The sequence below is a fragment of the Panthera onca genome, chromosome A3, assembly GCF_046562875.1.
Source record: "Panthera onca isolate mPanOnc1 chromosome A3, mPanOnc1 haplotype 2, whole genome shotgun sequence".
NCBI lineage: Eukaryota > Metazoa > Chordata > Mammalia > Carnivora > Felidae > Panthera > Panthera onca.
The window spans coordinates 6,973,918-6,991,675 of record NC_138341.1 but is presented as its reverse complement, the minus strand read 5'-3'; the positions used below and the strand labels follow the sequence as shown (position 1 = coordinate 6,991,675).

Below are 17,758 nucleotides of genomic sequence, written 5' to 3'. Positions count from 1 at the left end.
AGGGGTGGGGGCTTCTCTTTCATATGCACACTAGTCATTGGATTTAGGGCCCATCGCAATCCAGGAACACCAACTCTCAGCTTGATTAAATCTGCAAAGACGTTATTACCAAGTAAGGTCACATTTGCAAATACCGAAGGTTAGGACTTGAACCTATCTTTTGGAGATGATACGATTCTACCCACTCCAAGCATTAAAATGGTCTCATTTATTTGATTAAAAATGGGAAATTGTGGGATATCTAGCTGTCAGATAACTTACTGATAGTTATTGAATAAATACTGTTGAATTCCTTATGCACAGCAGTGTTACTTGCTATGGAAGGCAGCAGGATCCTTGCCTTAGGAATTTTGCTCTGGTGAAGAAAAGTAAAATATCGGTAGACAACAAGACAGGTTAAAGCAAATATTGACGATAAAAGAAGCAAGAAACATGCCATGAGAAGACATTAAGCCAGTGCTCCCTAGACCAGTAGAGGTGTTGGTGGAGGGCAACCAGAGGCAAGAAAGTCACTTCAGAAGCTGTTAGACCAGTACAGAGGGGAGGTAGTGAAGGATCCCGCCGGACAATTACCTTGGACACCAATTAAGCAACCTCAACTAGTGCTTCCCTACAGAATGAAATATTTTGAAACAACTTTATGAAATCTAAAGAGTATAAAGTGGGGGCTCCTGGGTGGCTCAGTCAGTTGAGTGTCTGATTTTGGCTTGGGTCATGATCTCATAGTTTGGGAGTTCGAGACCCATGTCAGGCTTAGTGCTGACAGCTCTGAGCCTGGAGCCTGGTTCGGATTCTGTGTCTCCCTCTCTGCCCCTCCCCTGCTTGAAGTCTGTCTTACTCTCTCTAAAAAATAAATAAGCATTAATAAAAAGAAAGAGTAAAAAGTTAATGTAGTTGAGGCACCTGGCTGGCCCAGTCAGAAGAGCGTTTGACTCTTGATCTCAGGGTCTTGAGTTTGAGCCCCACCTTGTGTGCAGGGATTACTAAAAAATAAACTGAAAAAAAAAAAAAAGTTAACATAGCTAAATGCAGTGTGGTATCCTGAGTTGGACTGGGAAACAGAAAAAGAACATTAGTGCTAAACTGTGTGATCTAATTAGTGCTTGCTAGGGGCTGGGAGGTGGGGGTAATGGACAGTGTGGGTGTGAATTTCTCTTTGGGGTGATTAAAATGTTCTCGAACCAGATAGTGGTGATGGTTGTACAAATACTGAATGTACTAATGTCACTAATGGTAAATTTTATGTGTTTGATCACTATTTTGAAAGGCCATAAAAAGATACATTGTCCTTAAAATTGTGAAATCCGATGTTAATTTTTTAGTTTTGACAAATATACTATGATTATGTAAGATGTGAACATTAGGGGAAGCGGAGTGATGAGTACGTGGGAACTGTGTGCGAACTTTGTAAATTTTCTGTAAATCTAAAATTATTCCAAAGTGAACATTCTATTTTAAAGAATTAACGTGCAAAAACTGCCTGAATCCAGTATTGTTTTTAGGCCAATATCACATTGTGTGTGTTTTTGTTTCTATGTACCTTTCATCTTTGAAATAGAAGTCCTTTGAGGGCAAATGTTGAATGTCGGTCTCTTTGGTACCATTTTTCACCCCAGCTTTATTGAGGCATAATCAACAAATACAAACTGTGTATTTAAGGTGTACAACATGACGATTTGATATACCTATACGTTGTGAGATGCTTTCCACAATCAAGCTAATTAACACGTTTATTACCTCACAGAGTTAATTTTTTGTGTGTGTGGTGAAGAACACATACTCTCAGCAAATTTCAAGTATACAATACAGTATTAACTAGTCACCATACTGTACATTAGATCCCCCGGAACTTACTCATTTTGTTTTTTAATGTTTATTTATTTTTGAGAGACAGACCGGGGTGGAGGGGGGGAGGGGCACAGAGAGAGGGAGACACAGAATCCAAAGGAGGCTCCAGGCTCCGAGCCGTCAGCACAGAGCCCCACGCGGGGCTCGAACCCACGAGTCATGAGATCATGACCTAAATCAAAGTCGGAAGCTCAACCGACTGAGCCACCCAGGTGCCCTGGAACTTACTCATTTAAAAACTGAAAGTTCGAGGCACCTGGGTGGCTCAGTCGGTTGAGCTTCCGACTTCGATTCAGGTCATGATCTCAGGACTTGTGGGTCTGAGACCCGTGTGGGGCTCTGTGCTGACGGCTCAGCCTGGAGTCTGCTTCGGATTCGGTGTCCCTCTCTCGGCCCCTCCCCGACTCATGCTCTCTCTCTCTCAAAAAATGAATAAACATTAAGAGAAAAAAAAAGAGGGCACCTGGGTAGCTCAGTCGGTTAAGTGTCTGACTTTGGCTCAGGTCATGATCTTGCAGTTCATGGGATCGAGCCCTGTGTCAGGCTCTGTGCTGACAGTTCAGAGTCTGGATCCTGCTTCAGATTCTGTATCTCCCTCTTTCTCTGCCCCTCTCCTGGTCGCACTCAGTCTGTCTGAGTCCCTTCCTTAAAAAAATGAAACTGAAAGTTTGTTTCTTTTTTTTTAAGTTTGTTTATTTTGAGAGAGAGAGAGAGAGAGAGAGACAGACAGAACACGTGAACAGAGGAAAGGCAGACAGAGAATCCCAAGCAGGCTCCATGCTGTCAGTGCAGAGCTCCACACAAGGCTCTGTCTCACAAACTGAGATCAGGACCTGAGCCAAAATCAAGAGTTGGACGGACACTCAATGGACTGAGTCACCCAGGCACCCTGAAAGTCTGTGCCTTTGACCAACATGTCCCATTCCCACCCCTCCCATCCCAGCCCCTGGCAACTACTATTCTACTCTCTGCTTCTTTGAGTTTGCCTTTTTAAAAATTCCACGTATGAGTGGCTTTATACATATACAGTATTTGTCTTTCTGTGTTGGATTCCTTTCACTTAGCACGATGCCCTCCAGTTTCATTCATGTTGTTGCAAATGGTAGGATTTCCATTTTTAAGGTTGAATAATATTCCATTGTATGTGTATACCACATTTTCTTTATCCAGCCTTCTGCCCATGAATACTTAGGTTGTTTCTGTACCTTGGCTATTGTAAATAATGCTACAGTGAACATGAGGGTGTGGATATGTGTTTGAGACAGTGATTTCATTGCCTTTGGGGATATTCTCCTTAAAAAATACCAGTAGAATTACCAGATTTTAAACATTCAACAACTGAGTTCTGTTTTTCTGAAAAGTGCTAAATAGAACAGGTTTTCAATTAAGGTCGCTGGCCACTGAAGATCTGGAGGGTAATTGGCGATAGCCTCCTCTCTGGGGCCTGTCAACCCAAGAGTAATGACTTATGGCCACTTTAGACCTGAGGTAATTTCAAACCAGCACAAGTTTCCATTTTTTCTCTTTATCCAATCTACTCTCTGTGTTCAGTTATTCATGTGGTTCAATTACTCTGAGATCTCAAGGGAGAGAGAAGGGATTTAAGAACAAAAAGAACCAACACAGCTCCCTTTTTTCTTTAAAAAAAAAATTTTTTTTTAACGTTTATTTATTTTTGAGACAGAGAGAGACAGAGCATGAACGGGGGAGGGGGAGAGAGAGAGGGAGACACAGCATCGGAAGCAGGCTCCAGGCTCCGAGCCATCAGCCCAGAGCCCGACGCGGGGCTCGAACTCACGGACCGCGAGATCGTGACCTGAGCTGAAGTCAGACGCCTAATCGACTGAGCCACCCAGGCACCCCATAGCTCCCTTTTTTCTATGGCGTATGATATATATATATATATATATATATATATATATATATATATATATATATAGGCAGTATGATACCTCTGCTCACAATGTCCAGTGATTCACTACAAATAATCCCGTGATAAAGAGTCCTAATAAGAAAAAGTCATAAGGGGTGCCTGGGTGGCTCAGTCGGTTAAACATCCGACTTCAGCTCAGGTCATTATCTCACAGTTTGTGAGTTCGAGCCCCACGTCGGGCTCTCTGCTGACGGCTTGGAGCCTGGAGCCTGCTTTGGATTCTCTGTCTCCCTCTCTCTCGGGCCCTCCCCAGTTTGCACTCTGTCTCTCTGTCTTTCAAAAATGAATAAATGTTAAAACATTTTTTTAATAAAAAGTCATGAAAATAAAGTGTGTGGGGGGGCGGGGAGAGGAGGGAGGAAAAAAGAAATGGTTACTAAAATTTTAGAAATGAATCTCCTTGAAATAATATTTTCAATGAAATGATTTGTTTTCTTCTCGCATTGAACCTGGGGGGAAATATTATTCCAGTTTCTATCAGGCCTGGTTCTTTTTTTGCCCATTAAAAAAATTCAGAAAAGAATCATCTGTTTATCAGTGAGGATCCTCAAATATTCTGCTCTGCTCCATGCGTGGTATATTTTTCATGTTTCTTTCTAAAAGACCCTGCAATGGGTTAAAATTTCTGAACTGAAATCTTGGAATCTAGAATTCTTGGTGTATAACTTTGTATATAGTCGTGTTCCAGGAATGGCGTTTGTTATCTGATGGAGATTTGTGAATTGATTCACGTTTCTTGAAGTAAGTGCTAGCTTTACAGAGACTTGTTCACTGGCAAAAAAAAAAAAAAAAAAAAAAAAAAAAAGCGTACAGATGTAGGAATAATTAGCATTTTAGAAATGGAGTGAGGAAGGCACTATTCATCTATAAGTACTGGTGGGATTAGGACAGAGAGTGGCTAATAAGAGAAATAGAGCTAGGATGACAGAAGAAGTAAAAAAAAAAACAAACAAAAAAAAAAAACACAACTCATTTAGAACCAAACAGCTATCTCTCTGATCATTTAGACAAAAGATCTTACCAACACTTGTGTGGATTTGGTAGTTAACTCCAGAACCAGATGTGGCTATATGCGTTTAGTATTTGTAAGTATTTTACTTTTTATATTTTAACATTTTTTTTTTTTAATGGTTATTTTTGACAGAGAGAGCATGAGGGAGGAAGGGACAGAGATAGAGAGAGACACAGAATCCGAAGCAGGCTCCAGGTTCCAAGCTGCCAGCACAGAGCCCCATGCGGGGCTCGAACTCACGAACAGTGAGATCATGAGTGAGATCATGACCTGAGCTGAAGTCAGACGCCCAACTGACTGAGCCACCCAGACACCCCATTACTTTTTATATTTTATTCTCAAGTTCACTTGCATTAAGTATATAAATTATAAACAATTCAGTTTATAGCAGATCAGTGAATCTCAAGTATCTTTTACTTATCTTTATTGAATTCTAAATTAAAGGAACCACTTCTGGTGTTAAGGAAAGGAACCTAGTGTTGCAGGATTTTTTTACCACAATCCCTAGGATTCGTTGTCTCGCCGCTTGGAAGAATGGAGAGGTGGACACAGAATGAGCAGCGGGCAAAAGTTTATTAGAGTATAAGATTAGAAAGGGAGAATAGTAGGAAAGCTCTCTTTACAGAGAGGGGACTTGTGAAAGCGAATGCCTGTGACTCTAGACAAGGGTCCTTGTTTTATAAGGTTATCGTCAGCGCCCACCTCCCCTTCCCCCTTGTTCCTCCCCAGGTCCTAACCCTATTGGGCGGATAGCTCTGGGTGTTGGCTTGTCCATTCCTGATTGGCTCCTGTCCATTGAACGAGGGGTGGCCTATGGCCTCACTTAGGTCTTTTGTCAAACTCCTGAGGGGAACCCTGAGGGGGAGTAGGTGGGGTCTTACAGTCTTAAGAGGAAACTTGAGGGGGTTTGCTGTGTTCAGACACGCCCAGCATTATTCCAAAATGGGTGTCCCCCCCCTCCCCCCCCAGGGACCTCAGGCTCTAATCTTTCCCTCTCTGCCTAGTGAAACCTATTGTCTCCTATCATACTAGTCAACCTGCTCCTGTATTTTTTTAAAAGCAGGCCCTATGCCCAATGTGGGGCTTGAACTCATGACCCTGAGATCAAGAGTCACGTGCTCTCTAGACTGAGCCGGCCCGGTGCCCCTGGCTGTAGTTTTTTTAAGTGGATAATAGTGGCTGTGTAACAAATGACCCCTACCTTAGGAGCTTAAAGCAACGTTTATTCTCTCCCCAAGTGTCTGAGGGTCAGGAATCAGGGAATGGCTTAGTTCAGCGTTTCTGCCTCAGGGTCTCCAGAGGTTGCTGTCAAGCTGTCGGGCTGAGGGACTGTGGTCACCTCATAGCTCGCCGAGGGCTGGAGAATTCACTTCCAAGGGGATCTTCAGCAAGTCTGACCTAAGAGAGAGTAAGCAAGCCAAGTGAACGCATCAGATGCAAGACGCAGTCTCTCACAATCTTGGCAGTGAAATACCATCACTTCTGCTGTATGCTGTTGGTCACACAGACCCACTCTGGGCCCAGTGTTGAAGGGGGTTGGCTATACAAAAGTGTGCGTATCAGGAAGCAGGGATCACTGGGGGCTACTGAGAGGCCAGTGGCCATGGAAGCTACCAGATCTCTGATATTTATATCCCATTGGGTAAATCTGAAAGAAGGACTTTTACCAAATTCAATTTTAAAAGTTGTTTATATTATGCTGGAAATTTCATCCTTTCATCCTGATCAATTCTTTTTGGGATAAGAGAATAAAAGCTTGGAGACAACTGGCTCAGACTCCTAGTTTTCCTATCCAATATGTCCCTCTTATGTTCCTCTGACTCTTTACCTCCCCCACGTGGTGCTCATTCATCTTATTTTACTTATTTATTTATCTTATGGACAATGAGAAATGAAAGACAAACATCAAATTGGAATTTGGGTCCTGATTTGTAAACGGGAGAGACTGCTTCGAATTCCTGAAAATCTAGGACTTCTGGATATGAAAAAGAAAGTAGACCAGGAGCTTCACTTTTACGGGGCCACTGGGCAGGCATAGCTGGTAAAGCAGAAGACTCCTGGATTGTGAGTTCAAGCCCCACACTGGACATGGAACCTACCTAAAAAAAAAGGGCTGCCCGGGTGGCTCAGTTGTTTAAGCATCTGACTTCGGCTCAGGGCATGATCTTGCGGTTTATGGGTTTGAGTCCCGCATCGGGCTCTGTGCTGACAGCTTGGAGCCTGGAGCCTGCTTCGAATTCTTTGTCTCCCTCTCTCTCTGCCCCTCCCCTGGTTGCACTCTGTGTCTCTCTCTCTTTCAAAAATAAATAAACACTAAAAAAATTAAAAATGGCATTTATGAAACAGATAGCTTAAGTGTTTTCTATGAGCAAGTGTAGAGCTGTGGAAGACACCGAAAGAATATAAATGAAGATCTAAATAAAGTTTATAAGCTAGAGAGTATGGTGCCTAGGTGTTCAGGAAAAAAAAAAATTGTACACAATGGTCACATTTTTTTGGGAAACAATTTTTTTATTTTTAAAAAATGTTTTATTTTTATTTTGGGAGAGTGCACACAAGCAGGGGAAGGGCAGAGAGAGAGAGGGAGGCAGAAGATCCAAAGTGGGCTCTGCTCTGACAGCAGAGAGCCCCGATGCACAACTCGAACTCTTGACTCGTGAGACCATGACCCTAGCCGAAGTCGGATGCTCAAGTGACGGCCACCCAAGATACAATTTTTTCTTAAGTCGGGTACAATTTGCAGAGGCAAAATTCTGCCTACCTTTGACTAGGCACGCCATCAGTGTTTCTATTTAATGAAGGCCTACCTCAGATGAACCAGTTGGGAGGTAAACCAAAAATGCACAAAGCCAGTGACTATGGATAACAACGGTTGGAAAAGATGCTGAGATTTTACTAAGGCCCTACCACAATGAACCTAAATTTAAACCATCGTTTGTGTATTTTATTAGGAGCCAGCCTTGAAAGTTCACCAAGCAAGGCTATATTCTATTCCCAACAAGTTATCACTTCATAATGGAGAAAAGGCTGTTCCACTCACTCTCAAGTGGGAAATGTGTTATGTCCTACTTGTATAAATTTTAGTTGAACCAAAATAGCAATACGCATCAAATGTTATTAGAATGTTTTCTTCAATACTATAAACACCCAACTACTAAAATTATGCGAAGGATTGCAACACAAGATACAAACTGCTTTGGGAACTCTCCAATCTAAGCTAAACGAACCAAGCAGGACTGACTTTTTAGAAAGTTGGCTGGAAGATTCTAGCTTCTGTACTCACAGATGTGGAGGAGTTAGGGCTAGGATTCCAGTTTCCGTAAAAGCTTGCAGACCCTCTACCTACAGCGGGGCCAACGAGAAAACTCGCGTCCAGAAGGCTACCTTTCATTTCCCGCCACCAAGCCTTGTTGATCACGAGGGACGCCGCCGGTGGCCGCACGTTAGGCGCGGACGGCCCGCCTGGACACCCCACTTGCGTCCGGGAGGCTGGTCTCCCAGGACCCTGGCGCGTGGACAGAGATTCTCCCGGGTCAGAAGCTGGGCCGCCTCCAACCGGCGTCCCAGCCCAGGCGCCCCTCGCGGTAGGCCCTGGGCCGCAGGGCGCTTTCTACAGCCGTGGAGTGAAAAGCGTAACGGGGATCCTAACCAGACGTGGGACTCAGACGACGGAGGCGGCCCGACGCGCCTCTGAGGGCCTAGTCACGAGCTCCCGCCTCCCTCGCGGCGGTCACCCGAGGACAGAGGCGAGGCCCGGATGGGTCGAGTCGGGCAGTGTAGGCGCCGGCCGCGCCCCTGGGGAGACGGAGCGGGAGGGCGGACGGGCGCTGAGGGGGCGGGGCGCCGGCACGGGGCGGGGCCAGCGAAGGCCTCCCGGCATGCCGCGCAGGGCCAGGCTTCCGGCTGTGGGCGGTGCGGGGGCCGGAGGCGGCCGGAAGCGGGTTGAGCCGCCCTCTCCGAGCGCTTCCTGCACTTCCGGGGACCTGGAGCCGAGGTCTAGAGTCTTCCGGTAGGCGGCGCGGGAGGAGTCAGAGTCTTGAGGGGCCGGGCCGGGCGGATTCCCTTCTCTCCCAATGTGAGCGGTGTCCTGAGCGCCCCCCCCGTCAGGCGAAGGCTGCCCAGAGAGCTGGAGCCGGTGGCCGGGCCGGGAACATGAGGCAGTGTCTCCTCTTCCTGACCAGCGTGGTTCCTTTCGTGCTGGCGCCGCGACCTCCGGACGGGCCGGGCTTCGGCTCCCCGCAGCGACTCGGTAAAGACCCGGGAGAGTTGGCTTAGACAGGCGCCGGGCGCCTGGAGCGCGCTGCTTTCGGGGAAGAGCCGGGGAGCAGGATCTTTCAGGTGTTTGGGGGCGGGGTGTTGGAGGACGGTGGCGCGTCCCTAAGTTTTCAGTGCAGGAAGGGGGTGTGGCCCTCGGAGTTTAGGGAAAGTAGGAGGACCGGCTTGACTTTCTGAATGGGAAAGGGATACTGGAAGGGCCCCCTGTGGTGACTGAGGCCCGGGGAGGGGTCGGCCTCCTGAGTTCGTGTTTGGGGAGTAGTTCGGGAAAGAGGGAAGCACGGGGCGGGGGGGGGGGGGGTGTTGGCTCGTGTTTGGGGAGGGAGATGTGGTGCAGGTCCCTGTCCTACTAAGGGGTTCCTACGAAAACCGGGACTTGGTGGAGGATGGGAAGGGCCCAGAGCCCCACAGCTCTCCCTGGCTCTCCAAAATGAACTAGAATTTCTGCTGTAGGAGGTACTTAAAGTAGTAATCTGGTTGGAAGGCGGAGACCGGAGAGCTCAATCTTGAACTTGTGTTTTGCGAACTTTTAAGCAGGTACTTATTTAAATTGTAGCTTATTGGAGGTGCTGGGAGGAGGCGCTTAAACCTACCAAGTGGACTTTTTGATGCTGCGTGAAAGCCTTCCTTGCCATTTTAAAACAAAGAAGTTCTCAGAGACGACCAGTTTGATCAGTTTTGAGCCCAGAAAGTAGAGAGTTCTTATTTAGATTTTCTAAAGAGGCTGGATTTTCAGGATGGACGTATATTCAGAGATGTGAAGTTCGTGTAAAGTTACAATGTCCTAGGGTCTTTTACCTTCCAAAAGTTGACACGTAAGACAGTTTAATTAGTAATTACATATGAAGCCTAGTATATTTTCCCAGTGTGCAGGGTTGATTTTTTCATAGTTGTATTGGTCCCCAAATACCACCATGATTCCATATATGGTGTTGTGAAGATTGAGACACCACGTGGGCTTTCTTTATAGCTAATTAAACCCTTCACATTAGTTTGCCTGGCAATTCTTTTATTTAAGGGGAAGAAATTGTAATTGACTGAGGGTATTAAAGGTGTTGAGTGTCCTCACTGGAACAGCTGCTTTGTGGTTATCTCAAATTGCAATGGATTACAGGTGAGTAGTTTAATGAACGACAAGGGAGCTCGTTAGGAAGGGCCGAGATGTGATAAGTCAGTACAGACTGAAGGGGAACTTTGAGGGAGGGGTGGTCAGGATGGAGGGATAGGGTAAGGATCTCCTTCGTAAGGATAAATGTTGATAAAAAGAACGGGTGTTTTGAGACATTAACATTATATTTTCACCAGTGTAACACGGCTGTTTCACTTTTATTAACACGCTCGTGTTCACAGCTGGAAAGTCAGTAGCATGTGAATCCTAAGGGTGCGCACAGAGTGGAGGAGAACCTTACTCTCTAGATGAACCCTCTACAACATTTACAGATCGTAGAGGTGTGTGTGTGTGTGTGTGTTGGACGGTGTGCTTTGTATTTGTGATGTGGCTACCACCAGTGCCAGAAAAATGCGTAGACTTATCCATGTATTCACCAGATGTTAGAAGAGCACGTAGCGTATGCAAGTATTACGTGTGGCGCTGGCAATAGGAAGATGAACAGTGTTCATCTTGACGAAGCTTTCGCGTTAGTCGTGTAGAGAGGTCCAAAGGGACAGTTCCAAAGCAACATGGAGGAGACTGATACAAGTGCCTCATGGCAAGTATTGTTACCACGAGGAGGCACCCGACCTGGCCTCGGAAGGTTATGGAAGCTCCCTGAGGGAGGTGATAGTCAGAGCCCAGACTTTAGGTAGATGAAGAGGGAAAATAAGGACACTCCTGGCGGGGGCACTTAGAGGCTGTAGAGTGGCAAGGAATCTGAGAGATCATGTTTTAGTTTTTAAAATAAAACAGGAAAAGATGAATCTAAGGAAGGTGTAGTGAGTTGTCCCGTTGTCACAGTGATAAATGTATGCCTTGTGGGTATTCTTTCTTTTGAAGAATGACTGTGTGTGTGTGTGTGTGTGTTCGATGGCTTAGGATGTGATTGGTTGCTTAACTGCTCAAGATCAAAGAATAGTTTTATAGTTAAAGAGCATGGTTTATGGTAGCCTACTTATTCTATAAATGCTACTGTAACCTCAGTATTACTTTTCTTTTTTTTTTTTTTTTTTAATTTTTTTTCAACGTTTTTTATTTATTTTTGGGACAGAGAGAGACAGAGCATGAACGGGGGAGGGTCAGAGAGAGAGGGAGACACAGAATCGGAAACAGGCTCCGAGCCATCAGTCCAGAGCCCGACGCGGGGCTCGAACTCACGGACCGCGAGATCGCGACCTGGCTGAAGTCGGACGCTTAACCGACTGCGCCACCCAGGCGCCCCTCAGTATTACTTTTCTTAAGTAAATTCTACCCCCGACATGATGCTTGAACTCACAACCCCAAAATCAGGAGTCATTGGGATTTGGCAACAGTCTTTGAAGGATAGAAATACATACTAGAATCCTGGCTTTTGAAGTACTCCATGGGACACCCAAGATGATTTCGATTGAACTGTTATGAATTGCATAATTCAGGAAAATTATGAGTCATGTGAACTTAGTCACGATGATATCTTGTTGAAGTTGCGGCTGGGGTGTATAAGTCTCACTCTGATTTCAAAAGTGTTTTCCTTTTGTGTTACTTATAATAAAAGAGGATGTAGTGGGTGGAGGGAAAAAAATATAGGTCATAGATGAGGGATGAAAGTTTGTATCAGAAACGTTTTGAAATTTACCTTGAGGTTATTGGTGTGGGGATTCTCCACGTTGCAGTACTCGTTTCTCATTATTGGCCACCATTTTGCTCAATGGTTTGACATCTGGCTTCCTCTTCTGATGTTAATTTTGCTTACAGGCTGCATTCCTTTGAAACCGAAACACTTAACCACCCTAACTGCTCCAAGAGAGATTTAATGCCAGTCTGCTTTGAACTAGTCAAAGAGATAAACTGTATTTCATTGAGAGAAATCCCTTTGGCCTTTGCAGAGGTTTCCAGAACAGTAAGTGTAGGTGTCCTCTGAGGCCAAGGGTGGTTGATTTTTGGGTTCTTTACCAATTTGTACTTGTGAGAGATGGTGTTTTCAGTTAGAAGTATAATTTAAAGAAAGTCTGAAAAAAGACTGATAGAGGGAAGGAGGGACCAGAGTAGAGAATAGATTTTACTGAGGTAGGGAAGTGAAATCAAATGCTTTTTTTTATATACCTTAACTTAGTCCTAAAATTAACCAAGGAGAGTGGTATCTCCCTCCCACACGTTTCTTTTCTTTTCTTTTCTTTTCTTTTCTTTTCTTTTCTTTTCTTTTCTTTTCTTTCTTCCCTCCCCTCCCCTCCCCTCCCCTCCCACATGGGTTGTCGACTTTGACAAGTCTCATCTGCTGCCCTCCTTTCACTTACATATTCTAATAACTAGTAAATCTGTATCTCTGACTTAGACTTGTCCGAAGCTCCACACTCCTGTATCCAACTGCCCACTTGATATTTCTGTCTCCTGTTCACAGGCACTTCAAATATAAGTTCAGAATTACTTACCATCTATTTGTTTGATGAGAAGAAAGTATTGGGTACAGTGGTTAGGAATAGGCAGAGGTGCTGGAAGGTGTGGAAGTAGTTCACTGCCTATTTTGGATTTGCATCCCTTTCAGCTACAGAGCTGTATGGACGGGTCTCGGTTTCCTTACAGGTTCCCTTGGGTTGTGCTAACCTTTATTTGGGCTTAAAGTTGCCATGTGGCTGGTCTTGCTGGAGAATCTTGGCCCTGGTGAAGAGTTCTTGATAAGGAATTATTGAGACAGCTCATCCTCCATCACCCCTAACTGGTGTATACCCATGAAATTAAGTTTTTAGTTCCCAGGCTCTGGGGTCCACTGCCCGGCAGAGAGCACCGCTCTCCTTTTTCTCATCCTTTAGCCCCAGCGAGGGATTTACCCACATCCAGAGCCCATTTCACAGTAACCTGGCCAGGCCACTCCCTTATCCTGCATAATTTGGGGAGTCCTGAAGAGCGGTCAGGTCTCCTGTGTCTTCTGCACAAGCAGACTAAATACAGCAGTCCTGCCTTTTTCCTTTTCACGTCTGACATCAGAAGTAGGAGCATGACACTCATGTGTCACTTTGGGGAACTCTGTACTCCACCCAGCAGAGCAGTGGTGAGTAGGCCGAGGGCTACAGTGGTTCTGCATTATACTTGCAAGTTACGCAATTTATTGTAAAAAGAAAAATTAAGTAAAAGTCCACAAATGTTCCCAGACTCTTCTCATACAACACCTGATTGTTTAAAAATTGGTTTTATCATAGAAGTGTTGGCTCTGGGCTAGATGAAAGGAATATGGATATAGTTTGTATCAGTCAGTGGCCATAAAAGCAGATCCCAGAGATGAAACAGTTTGGGTGTAAAAGAAGGATGGAATGGACGGTTTATCAGATCTATAGGCCACTTCACACCTACATGGAGAAAGCCAGTTTACTGCAAGCCTGAAGCTCCAGTTTTCTCCTCCTCCTTTGAGAACATGTAGAAGGAATGCAGTATCAGCTGCTTTTTACTGCTCATGTCGGTGTTGAAAATTGTATAAAACAGATTTGCTTTCTCTGCCTGAAATCACTATGTGACTTATCACTGACAACTGCAAATGTATGATGACTAAATGCAGAAAAGTCTTACGTAAAGGAACAACGTAATTGCAAACTGTATAAGAAACAAGATATAGTATGGAACTCCAGAATCTTTCAGCATCCAGCTGTCCCCCATCGTCTCTTCCCCCAAACCTGCTCCTACTCGTGTTTTGTTTGTTTGTTTGTTTTTTTTTAAATATCTCCGTGAATGTGGTGCCACTATCTACCCAGGTACCCATGCCAGGAACCTGGGGGTATTTTCATGATCTCTGCCTGGATGGCTTGTCTGCTTACTAGCCAATTTCCCAGACTCCGGTCTTGTTCCCCTTTAGCCCACTTTCCACACTGCAGTCACATTGAAATTTCTTACAGCTGTTGCCTTATCTAGAGTCCAAATCCTTAATTTAGTTCCATGGCCTTCCTTGACCGAATTCTGCCTGCCTCCAGTCTCACACCTCTTGTGTCGTTCTGTACTCTAGCCTCAGTGAGTTACTTTCATTTCTTTGAGTATTCTGCTCTGTTTCCCGTGGACCTCAACGTGTATGTTAGGCCTTCTACTTAGAACCCTGTCCTTTCTTTCCCTGGTGGACTCGCCCTTTTGGTCTTGGCTTCAGTACCATTCCCCAGGAAAGCATCCTTGGCTTGCCAGGCAGGAGTCATCCTGCTCTGTCCTTCCATGACTTCTTGCAACTTCCTCTCCCTGGGTACCTGACATACTTTATAATTTTTTTTTGTATGGTGGTCTTCTCTCCAGTGTTATAATTCTATCATATATCTATTTCTATTATATCCCTAGTGCCTGGAAGGTGGGATATTTTCAACAAATGTTGAATAAATGAGTAGGTGGGGTCTGGTAGGAGGGAGGAAAACTGTGCAGACTGTGTATGCAGGAAAGGAGCAGTGGGGGTGGGAGAGCAGTAAGGACAGAAAGAGTAAGGACAACTAGACAGAAGAGGCCAAGTGAGGGAAACCATAGCATGTGGCAGAGAAGAGCAGGGAGGGATGGTAGGCAATACCTAAATAAAGTAGTACTCTAGTCTGACCTTTTGAATTGTGTCTGTTGTTTTCTAATTTTGTGTTTGTAGCCAGCTAAATTGAGAAAAAAGCTCAGTTGTTTACGGGACTGCTGAAAGGACTTAGAAAGCAAGGAAGATGTCCTCATTGTAGAGAGTGCTGGGCAGCCTTGGTGGAGTGCTAAGAAAGATAATTAAATGGATTCTATTTAAGTTTATTCCGAGATTTGGATATGGATAAAAGATAAACTCTTGGGAATTATTTCAAATTCTGTTGAAAAAGCAATTGAAAGTTGAGATGACCAGTGTGTTTGGAATTTCGGAGGTGAGGTACGGCGGAATGCCAAGTATCTGAGAGACTCCTTGCTGGTGCAGGCGGTACTGAGAGCAGGATCTCTGTTGGATGAGGGGCGAGCGTTTACTCTGTCGGATGAGGGGAGTGGTGCCAGGGGATCCAGTGGGAGATATCTAGTAATTATAATATGGCACATTACAGTTGAAACACATTACTTAGGTATTTCCAAGTACTTTGGCAAGCTACATTTTAAAGGTGCTTGTTATGGAAAATATACCTAAAGATAACCAGTGATGTTACTATCGTGCTCTTTCTTTTTTCTAGGCCTATTTTTATACATAGTTAAGATCATGCAATATGAATAGTTTTTTTTAATCTACTCTTGTTTATTTATCCTTGTTTTCTTAATCTTGTTTACTTATAGTGTATTTCCCATGTTCTTAAAAACCTATTGTTCCCAGCGTTTTTAATGATTGCAGATTTTTTTGTCATTTTGAAGTGCTATAATGTCTCTTTTTCTCAGTTTATTAATGTACCTTGTTTCTGATTTTTGTTCTTAAAAATAATGGAAGGCTGGACAAGGACCGTCTTTGTGCCTAAAGCTTTGTCTTCACTTTGAGCTACTTCCTTGAGACTAGTTCAGGGGTTCTCAGACCTGAGTGCATCAGCATCACCTGGAAGGCATGTTAAACACAGATTGCTGGGCCTCAACCCCAGGATTTCGGACTGAGTAGGACTGAGAAGAGGCCTGAAAACTGGCCTTTCTAACAAGTTCCTAGGTGGCGCTGCTGGTGTAGGGACCACACTTTGAGAACAACTGGCCTATCTTATTGACAATGACACTATAGTATTGAGGTTAAGGTTTGCAGCCAGTAGGAGTGATTATGATCTTGAATGAAACTGAGTTCATGTACCAACCTGTACCAAGGAAGTTGAAGAGCTATAAAGGATTGTATCAGCATCTTGGCATTGAGGATTTGTGCAATTGGTGCACACAGCAATGCTGTTTTTTGCAAGGTTCTATGCTGGGTGTTGTGAAGTAAGGACACTGTGAGTAATAAAACCCAGCTCCCTTTCGGCTGTTTTACAATCCGTGAGATAAGACAAATATAACACAGAAGTACTGGAAAAAAGAGTTGTAAACAAAGAGCTACAGAATTCAGAGAGAGGCAAGGTCATGTTTGGTTGACACATCAGAAAGTAGGAGGTCAAGAAGTAGAAGGTCCAAGAAGAGCTAGGATATTTTTTTTTTTAATTAAGTTTATTTATTTTCGAGACAGAGAGAGACAGAGCATGAACGGGGGAGGGGCAGAGAGAGAGGGAGACACAGAACCGGAAGCAGGCTCCAGGCTCTGAGCCATCAGCCCAGAGCCCGACGCGGGGCTCGAACTCACGGACCGCGAGATCGTGACCTGAGCTGAAGTCGGACGCTTAACCGACTGAGCCACCCAGGCGCCCCGAGCTAGGATATTTTTAAGGAGTTTCACAAATACGACATCAGTGAAGCGTGGGGTTTTCAGCCAGACAAGCCCAAGTTCAAATCTTGGTTCTGTGCTGCATTAGTCTTGTGATATTATTCTCCTTGAGTCTGTTTCTTCATCTGTAAATGGGGATACTATGCTAGGTATGTTGTGTGGATAATGTAATAAAACATCCAGCAAAGTGTCTTGTAGGAAGTACACACTCAAAAATTGCTGAATAGGGACACTTGGCTGGTTCAGTCGGTAGAGCGTGTGATTCTTAATCTTAGGGTCATGAGTTTGAGCCCCACGTTGGGTGTGGAGCCTACTTAAAAAAAAAAAAAAAAAGTAAAAAAAGTTTTTGAATAAATGGTTAGCTTCTTGAAGGTTTCTCATTGGTACTGCTAAGTGTTATACTTAATAATGCCAAATCAACAACCATCCATTGGCATAAAAGTGATGCCTTTTGAAACAGCTTTTCTGTTGATTAAATTTTAAAGGAAATTTTATTGATGGAAAATCAATGGTACCCAAAAATGTGAACTTTGCTGCCACTTTATTTAATCTTATCTTGAGTTAGAGCCTTGAATGGATTTTGATGAAATTTACTTTCAGGGCCTCTGGCTGGTTCAGACGTTAGAGCTTGTGACTCTTGATGTCAGGGTTGTGAATTTGAGCTCCATGTTGGGCATGGCACCACTTAAAAAAAAAATTTACTTTCATCATATAACAGCATGCTTACCTCTTATTTTCTTCAGGTTTGCCTAAATATTATGTAACAGTGAAGCATCTTTCCTTCTTTGACCCCTCTTCTTAAACTGGTCCTGCCTACTGCCTGTCTTTGCTATCCTGCTTTAACGTCCACAGTACTGACATTTTTGTGCATTGTCTGTCTCTCCCACACTAAAATGAGTACTTCAGTAGACAAGGACTTTGCTTTATTTAATGCGATATCAGTACTTAGACTAGGGCCTGGCACATAAGAGGGAATTAATGAATTGGTGACTCAACCAACTGAGGATATTTAGGGGAAGAGGGACGAGTTTTGGATCAATTATTTTCAAAGTGGTTTTGTGGGCATATTTAACCTCAGTAACAATATACTTGTATTTTAAGCTCCTGGTGTTATATTTTAAGGACATTCTAAGTCCAGTGGAATGATTTTGAACACCATTGCTTCTGTAGTGGTATTTGTTGAGAGAAAAGGAAAACATCAGCTCCAATATTTTTAGACAATTTCTACAGACTTCAGTCACCAAAATAGTCTTCCAAAAATCCTCC

General features: G+C 44.1%; 1 protein-coding gene and 1 long non-coding RNA gene across 3 annotated transcripts in view; one reads left to right on the top strand and one right to left on the bottom strand.

Moving 5' to 3' along the window:
• Window positions 1-5,995: 5,995 nt before the first annotated feature.
• On the bottom strand, window positions 5,996-8,663 carry LOC132688954 (uncharacterized). The gene is made up of 2 exons (XR_009614752.3): window positions 8,178-8,663; window positions 5,996-6,191 (listed from the first exon to the last, which is right to left on the bottom strand). It is a non-coding gene; the product is annotated as an uncharacterized LOC132688954 (long non-coding RNA).
• Window positions 8,664-8,818: 155 nt separating this feature from the next.
• Window positions 8,819-17,758, top strand: part of ADAM17 (ADAM metallopeptidase domain 17) — a 53,580-nt gene continuing 44,640 nt past the window's right edge. Inside the window, exon 1 of one of the 2 annotated variants that reach the window (XM_060648092.3) lies at window positions 8,819-9,042. In XM_060648092.3, the coding sequence (XP_060504075.1) occupies window positions 8,946-9,042 (97 nt within the window). In that variant the 5' untranslated portion in view covers window positions 8,819-8,945. The remainder of the gene's footprint in view (window positions 9,043-17,758) is intronic. The other variant, XM_060648111.3, reaches the window with a different exon arrangement.